This window comes from Rhinolophus hipposideros, assembly GCF_964194185.1.
Source record: "Rhinolophus hipposideros genome assembly, chromosome: 9".
Classification (NCBI taxonomy): Eukaryota; Metazoa; Chordata; class Mammalia; order Chiroptera; family Rhinolophidae; genus Rhinolophus; species Rhinolophus hipposideros.
In genome coordinates, this window is record NC_138055.1 from 26,162,810 (window position 1) to 26,171,834 (window position 9,025).

Sequence of the window (9,025 nt, forward strand, 5' to 3'; positions counted from 1 at the left end):
ACTGCAGACCCTGCTTACAAGGACCGAACATGGAGACTTAGGGTAGCATAAACTCAACCCCAATGAGGGACAATCCCACAGGGTCACCTTTCCCTAAGGAAAGATTGGAGGGGACAGACTGCTAGGTTGCTGTGTGACTACAACTTACAATCTGCTTAACACCTCTAATTCGGCCCTTGCACAAGAGTGCTGGCTTTGCATGCAGATGGGGTACCCTGTTCCCCTTGCCATACCCAGCCTCCCTGGAAACTATTCCATAAACGGCAGTTGCCCACTCACTGCCCCTCTTTTAGTCCAACCGGTCCAGTTCCATGACTCCACTTGCTTTAGTTCCCCCTCCTCTAATGATTCCTTTACGCTGGATGTAGGGTTCGTAGCTTTCACTAACTGCATAAAAACAATCAATATATCTATGTCCTTGTGTGCTCCTAATGGTTCAGTTTTTGTCTGTGGAAATAATAGAGCTTATTCGCAGCTACCTCGCAACTGGACAGGATTATGTGTATTAGCCTCCCTTCTACCTGACATAGACATCATCCCTGGGGAAGAGCCAGTCCCGATTCCAGCCATAGATCACATGTTTGGGAGATCCAAACGGGCTGTACAAATTATCCCCTTGCTTGTAGGCCTGGGAGTTAGTACAGCTGTAGCCTCTGGGACTGCTGGCCTGGGGGTCTCCTTAACCCAGTACACCAAAATATCTAGACAACTTATCTCAGAGATCCAGACCTTATCTAGTACCGTTCAGGACCTTCAAGACCAGGTAGATTCCTTAGCAGAAGTAACCTTACAAAATAGAAGGGGTTTAGATCTATTAACTGCCCAACAGGGAGGCATCTGTTTAGCATTACAGGAGAAATGCTGTTTCTACGTGAATAAATCCGGGATTGTCAGAGACAAGATCAGACAGCTGCAAGATGACCTAGAGCAAAGAAGAAAAGAATTGGCTGCCAATCCACTATGGACGGGATTGAATGGACTATTGCCATATCTCCTCCCCTTTTTGGGCCCGTTACTATCCCTATTGCTGATTGTCTCGCTTGGGCCTTTCTTATTTAACAAACTTATAGCCTTCATTAAACAACAGATCGAAACCATCCAGGCCAGACCCATACAGGTCCATTACCACCGTTTGGAAATGAGAAACAAGGGTGGCTCATATTTGTCATTAGACGATATATGATAAGACCCCCTTCCCCTGTGAGATGGACTGGACAGTCAACGACGGGTATGACCAGGAGTCGGGTTCACGGTGATGTCTGGTGACAGGGTCACATAAATGCTAAGATTCATGGTTGAATCACTGCTCACCCCACATCCTGGCAACCTAAGACAGACGCAGTCCCCGAGGGGCCATCTCTCTATTCCTCAAAACAAAATAAAAAAGGAGGACCTGTCCGGGGCCGGCCTGCCCGGACCCGCACAGACATGCCCGGGCTTGTCTGCACCTGGCTGCCCCTGGGCCACGCTTAAAGTTTCGATTCTATTGTTTAAGTTTAAGTTTCGATTTCCCAAACAGCCCGCCATGACGAAGTAACCTCTGATTGGTCGGTCCCCATATTGGGAGACCGGGTGTTTCTTTGATGTGCCTAAATCTATATATACAAGCTGTTACCTTCAATAAAGAGAGACTTGATCAGATTCCTGTCTTGTCTCCATTTCTCGCGTACCCCTGTCCCCCTGAGCCCCTATTTCTCCCCCAGGTCTTCCGTTGTCGATCCTGCAGGTCGGGACAGTTATATTCATTGAAAATACTTAATAAGATTGATAAAAGACTGTTGAAAAAAATTGAGAAGATGCAGGTTATTAATACCTAGAATAAACTCAGAAATAACATTATCATTTTTACAATATTATGCAGATAATAAACTCATTACGAATACATTTTGATACCTGTAAGAAATAGAAAATTATGAAAATGCAGTACAATAAATAAAAACCTCAGTAAAATTTGCATGTATCAAAAAAAATTGAGTTCATTTTATAATCTTTCCTACAAAATTTTCGCAAATTCAGATTGGATCAGTAGTGAAAAACAACATTCAAAATATGACAGTTCTCTTATACAAAGGCTTCAACGTAATAGAAAAAGAAGAATGCATCCTGATTTAACTTTGATATTAAAACCTGTCTAGCACATAAAATACGTAAAAATTCATTATAATCTCTTTGTGAATATAGATGAAGGAACATAACTTAATCGAAGTGTAATATATTCACTGATTTTTAAAGAAGCACAATACGGAAGGATCATTGTAATTTTATTTTAGAAATGCAAGATTGGTTTAACATTTGAAAGAAATAAACATAGTTCACTTCATAAACATTATACAGCAAAAACATTTATCACTCCAATTGATGCAAAAATAATAAAAATGAAGCACTGATTAATTATAAACTCTTTTAGAAAAAGAACAATATTATGAAATTGCATTTATGTGAGAAAGTTATGACTAAAAAACTTTAAAACAAACCTTATACATATGGATGAAATATTTAAATCTTTTCTCCTAAAATAGGGAATGATAACATAGAACATTTACTGCCCTTTCTATTCAACACTGAAAATAAAACCCTAGCATGTGAAAATAACTCACGGAATAAAGTAATTGCACCAGGGAAAAATAAATGAAAGTGTGATTATTTATAAATGAAACAGCTGTTTAAAAATTCAGAAGACTATATATTTGAAATGATAGAATTCATACAAATAATCAGTGAAGATATTGGATATAAGATCACCATGTAAACCTCAATTGCATTATTGTGTAAAGAAGCAAAAGTTACTAAAGAAAATTCACAAATAATGCTATTTACCAAATCTAGACTGTGAAATACCCATGTTTCTGTAAGACTTCAATATACAAAAATAAAAAACATAATAGTGAAATTAAAGAAAACCTAATACATAGAATGGTAAAGCATGATATTGATTGAAAGAGTTAATACTGTAAAATGATTATTTTTTATAAATAACTTAAAATTTAAATGCAGTACAAACACAAAACCAAGCGTTTTTTAACAGTTTTAATGGGGTGCAGTTTAAGGACAAAAAACATTCATTTACTAAAAATTATAAAATCAGTAATTTTTAGTATATTCACAGAGTTTACAACCATCACCTCTATCAAAATTTAAAAAGATTTCCAAAGGGTAAGGGGGTGAGGGGAGAGGAGAAGAGGGTAAAGGAGGGCAAATATATGGTGATGGAAGGAGAACTGACTCTGGGCGGTGAACACACAATACAATATATAGGTGATGTATTATAGAATTGTAAGATGAAACCTATGCGATCTTACTAACCAATGTTATCCCAATAAATTTAATAAAATATTTTTAAATTAATTAATTTAAAGAGAAAAAAAAAGAGAAGGTTTCTGTCCCCAAACGGAACAGTGTACCAATTAGCAGTCACTTCCCATGACCAACATCTTCAGCTCTTGGCAACCATGAATCCACTTTCTCCTTCTATGTGTTTGCCTGTTCTTGATATTTGCTATAAATTGACTCATACAACATGATCTTTTAGAAAGATTGAATGCCACAAATATAACGTTAAACAATAAAAGCCATACACTAAAATGAATGATATCTGTACTTTTGGATATATATAATATTTTCCAACAATTATTATGAATACCTTTTTCATTATTAGAACAAATAATACAATTGAAAGTGTATGCAATCATAATATTATTTCCATTTCATGAAAAATAAAGTTACCCAACAGAATCCCAACTGAAATATTTTAACACTAAAGCTTATGCTTGCAAAGGTATATTTTTGGAGATCCACAAACACTTGATTGGAGACCAAATGAGGATAGCATAGCACAGTCATCATTGGCTGATGGTGATTCTGCTATCGTGTAATGGAGAAAAATGAATATTCTGTTATTATATTGTATGGGCGTTGTCACGTCCTGCAGAACAGAGGCTGAAGAAAGGCGAGAAGGGCAGGCTTTGGGTAAGCTGTAATAAATAGACAGAGACTCAATGCAGTTAAATTACTGAGGACCAGGGGACCAGCAGTATCAGAGACTGAGGCCCCGAATCAGGCCGACTGTCAGTATTTATTGATTTTAGACAAAGTCACATGATTTAAGGATTTTAGGATTTAAGGCATGGTCTGTGAAATTTCTTAAACCTCATAGAAAGAATGATCTCAAAATCCAATTATCTGTCCCAAAACAGCCAAGGTAACAGTCCCATGGTAACTAAGGTGTGGTATGTACCTCTCTGGGGTGGGGAAAGTCTCTCAAGGTAAAACAATGCCTTGAGCTGAGCAGAAAGAGCTTGATCTTATCACTCTAATGATCCTCTCTCACAATTAGGTGAGAGGGAGAGGCAAGAGTCAGCAAAAGGAATGACTGAAGCCTCTTCCCATCAATCTTCATCCAGCTCATTCAGGAGTCATCCAGCTTCACTCAGGGGTCAACGGGGTCCCATCTTGTTTAGGTTGTTTCTCCCGTGAGAAATCTTACCCGACTTTGACTGCAAACCCATCATCTGAAGACCAGGCAGAGAAACACAAGGTGTAATAAACTCAATCCCAGAGAGACACAGTTCCACAAATTCTTCCTTTCTTAGGGAAAGGCATGGGGGGACAGATGTCTAGGGTGTTGTGTGGCCACAGGGTGCAATCCATGAAACAATATCATTTTCCATGTAACTGTAATAGAAGAATATTTTCAAAATGCATTATGATATTTTTCATATACTATTAAAAAGAGGGGGTAATTAGGAAAACTGGATAGTCATTTTTTAATACTTACATCATTTCATTACATTTGACCATTATTCTTCAGGTTATAATTCTACTTAAACAAATGCATTAGCACTATTCTGAATATTTCTTTTTTACATTTTTCTTCTATATAGCATTTAAAAAACTTACTTTAATTTGAAAGGTGAACCATTTATCAACATCCATTGATAATCACTGCTGTTACGGAATACTCCAATCCATGATGCAGGTGATATAGAACTCAGAAATTGCTACCATAAAATAAAGACATTTTATTTAAATAATCACTATGAAAGTTTGTATTATTTTTAATGCAACTAGTGTATTCTTTCATAAGATCCTTAATTGCAGAGCAAATTAAGAGTGTTGCACCCTATTCTAACACTAAGCATATGGGTTAAAGAAAAAAAACACGTTTATATTGCCAAAATTTTAAGCAAGGTTTAAACTTTTGATTTAAAATTAAGTCTTATAAAAAAAATTAAGTCTTATACATTTAGGCTTAGTAGTTATGTTAATAAGGAAAATTCTGATTTAGGTAATTTAGTAGTTACCCATGTTGACAAAACTAACATAACAAAGCTTTCAATAAGTTTCCAAATACTGAGTCGAGGTCATCAAAAAGGTGGCATGAGGTGAGCCTCTGTAAAGCTTCCTGGGAATTTACAGCTAATCGAACAATAAATCCACAAAGGACTCCCTGCACAGCAGACAGGCCAGACAAACAGGCCCACTACTAAATACACCTAAAGGTGGGAGAATCCCACGAGCGAGGGAGGAGGGAAGGGAGAAGTGCGGAGACGGAGATGCGTGGGGGCAGGATGCAGACCTAGCTCAGTGCTCCGAGCTCGCTGCATCCCGAAACTACCACAGCTGCGGGAGAGGGAAGAACTCAGACTGCTAGGGCTCCGTTCACGGCCCACAAGGCTGAGGGGGCAGTATATAACACGGCTGAACCCAACACTCACGGCAGACATCTAGGAGAAAAGACTGAGGGAAGAAGGCTGAAAACGGTGGTTTAAACCCTCACTGCCAAGCAAAGAATGGAAGCCTTAGGCACTGAGACTAGCAGCCCCCTCCCTCCCTCCCAGAGCTCGCCCTGCCCCCACATGCCCGGTGCTCAAAGCAGAAGAGTAGCAGTGTCAGATCAAAAGAATAGAAAATTTGCTGTTCTGAGAACTGTGGACTGCAGACACAGATTTGCAGCCCAACCAGTTCTGGCAAAGGTGAAGGAGCTGTGGAAGCCGGACTGGCTGTGGTGGTGGTCGCCGCCATTACTCTGGGCCACCTCTTACAACTCATCCCGCCCCTCGCCCCACCAATCTGGGCGGATCCCTGCAGGAGTAAACAGAACTGCTGAAAGATACTTGCTCTGAATCTGGTGCAGAAATAGCTTTGGAACTTCAAAAGCTCTCCACATCCCCACAGGGACGTGGCACCCTATAACCCAGGAGAACTGTTCACAGAGGAGAAGCCCGTTTCCCAGGGAATCCCCCTATTGTGTGAGACGCTGGAATAGTGCAGAGAAAACATAGCACCATTGTGTTAGAGAGGAAAAAAAGGCTGCAGTCGGAGAGAAAATAAAACATTCTAAAACAAGTACTGGAAAACAAAAGAAAAACCTATTCCTATCAATCTGTTGCAGAAGCCACTCCTGTAGATGTCTAGGAAGAGAAATAATAAATCAGTAATTGCCATGAATAACCAACGCAACAAGACAGCTCAGAAAGAAAATGAAAAGTCTCCAGAAAGGAACTTAAAGATATGGAAATATGTGACTTAAATGACAAAGAATTCAAGATTGCAGTGCTGAAAAAACTCAACGAGATGCAAGAAAACACAGAAAGGCAATTTAATGAACTCAGAAACACAATCAAAGAACAACATGAGCATTTTACGAAAGAGATTGAAATTTTAAAAAAGAACCAAATGGAATTTCTGGAGATTAAGAACTCAATAGAAGAAATTAAGAATGAAATAACCAGCTTAGGTAGTATAGTTGACCAGTGGAGGAAAGAATCAGTGACATCGAAGATAGAAACCTGGAAATTACACAGATGGAAGAAGAGACTTGAGACTTAAAAGAAATTAAAGAACTCTACAGAACTTTCAGACTCCATCAGAAAGAGAAGTATAAGAATAATGGGCATAAAAGAAGGAGAATAAAAAGAGAAGGGAACAGAGAATATATTCAAACAAAGTGTTTGTTTTTTTTTTCAAGAGGATATTAAATCGTTTATTGATTACACATGATAAAGGATGATACACAAGCTTCATTCCCATCTATAATTTTATCTGGTACTATAATTCAATTTAGATATATTGCATAGGATGTGCCACAATCATTAATCACCAAATAAACTCCCGACTCTGCTTGGGTGACCCTTTTAATGGTGAGCTCCAGATCACCAACACAGTATCTGTCAATTCAACTACACCAAGGTTTCTGAAGACAATGGCTTCTGACTGAGCCCAAGCAGGTTGTAAATAAATTTCAAATGGAACCTGGCATCACCCTGAAGGAATTCTAACTTCATACTGTTGGGGTAATTTACCAAGATGGCTTCAGAGTAGACTAACTTTACACAGCACATTTAAAAAAAGACACATTTATTCAGCGTCATGATCAGACTATTACATTTAGCAATCAACAGCATGGGTGCAAAAAAAAAAATCTACATTGAAACCCTTTGTTGGAATGCTTTACACTTTCCACAGAACAGAAACTAAAATAACCTGTTATACAATTAGTCACAAATACAGTCCTCGAGTTTTTTTGCCCATACACATGAGTATTGTCTAAAACATGTCTTCTTTGTAGCAGCTAGGCCCTGCCACCACTGTGCTTGGCTGAGTTCACAAATCTGTTGTAACCTGTAGCTTCCCTGTCACTTCTCTGGCTCTCCTCTCCTGCTAAGCTTTGTTTCCTGGCAGTAATTAAAACCTTCTGCCACTGCCATAGCTACTGATGCTGCTGGAACCACCATAGCCACCTTGGTTTCGTGGTTTGGCAAAGTATTGACCTCCACCACCACAGGGGCCAGAGCTTCTGCCTCCAAAGTTCCCTCCTTTCATGGGTCCAAAATTTGAAGATTGATTGTTGTAATTGCCAAAATCGTTGTAGCTTCCACCACCTCCAAAATTGCTTCCATCATTACCAAATCCATTATAGCCATCCCCACTGCCACCATATCCTCCTCCACCACGACTGCCTCCAAAGCCACCTCGACCACTGAAGTTTCCTCCACGACCAAAGTTGTCATTCCCACCAAAGCCACCTCCTCGACCACCACCAAAGTTTCCAGAACCACTTCGACCTCTTTGACTGGATGAAGCACTAGCCATCTCTTGCTTAGATAGGGCTTTCCTTACTTCACAGTTGTGGACGTTCACAGTATGGTATTTCTGAATGACAATCTTGTCTACAGAGTCATGGTCATCAAAGGTGACAAAAGCAAAACCTCTCTTCTTGCCACTGCCTTGGTCAGTCATGATTTCAATCACTTCAATTTTCCCATACTGTTCAAAATAATCTCTTAGGTGGTGTTCTTCAGTGTCTTCTTTAATACCACCGACAAAAATCTTTTTCACACTTAAGTGGGCACCAGGCCTTTGAGAATCTTCCCTTGAGACAGCCCTCTTTGGTTCCACAACTCTTCCATCCACCTTGTGTGGCCTTGCATTCATGGCTGCATCCACCTCCTCCACAGTGGCATAGGTGACAAACCCGAAGCCTCTGGAGAGCTTGGTGTTTGGGTTTCTCATCACCACACAGTCTGTGAGCGTTCCCCATTGCTCAAAATGGCTCCTCAGGCTCTCATCGGTTGTTTCAAAGCTCAAACCTCCGATTAAGAGCTTCCGCAGCTGTTCAGGCTCTTTGGGAGACTCTGACTTAGACATGACGACCGCGGGAGGGGTAACTTGAACGATGCTTACTCGGCGGCGTCCACCGACAGAAAGTCAAACAAAGTGTTGATGAGAACTTCCCAAACTTGTGGACAGAACTGGATTCTCAAATCCAAGAAGCAAATAGAACACCTAATTACCTCAATACCAACAGGCCTTCTCCAAGGCACATTGTGTTGAAGCTGTCTAAAATCAACGACAAAGACAATCCTCAATGCAGCCAGGGAAAAGAAGACGGTAACCTACAAAGGAAACCCATTAGATTATCATCAGATTTTTCAGCAGAAACTCGACAAGCCAGGAGGGAGTGGAACCAAATATTCAAACTATTGAAAGAGAGAAATATGAGCCAAGAATAATATATCCAGCAAAG

The 9,025-nt window shown here is 39.7% G+C and overlaps 1 protein-coding gene across 1 annotated transcript; it reads right to left on the reverse strand.

Moving 5' to 3' along the window:
* Positions 1–7,239: 7,239 nt before the first annotated feature.
* Positions 7,240–8,646, reverse strand: LOC308501795 (heterogeneous nuclear ribonucleoprotein A1-like; the record flags this gene model as incomplete). The annotated part of the gene is made up of 1 exon (XM_081058862.1): positions 7,240–8,646. One exon carries the CDS (start codon positions 8,644–8,646, stop codon positions 7,684–7,686), a length of 963 nt encoding a protein of 320 aa, XP_080914988.1. The 3' UTR covers positions 7,240–7,683.
* Positions 8,647–9,025: the final 379 nt, after the last annotated feature.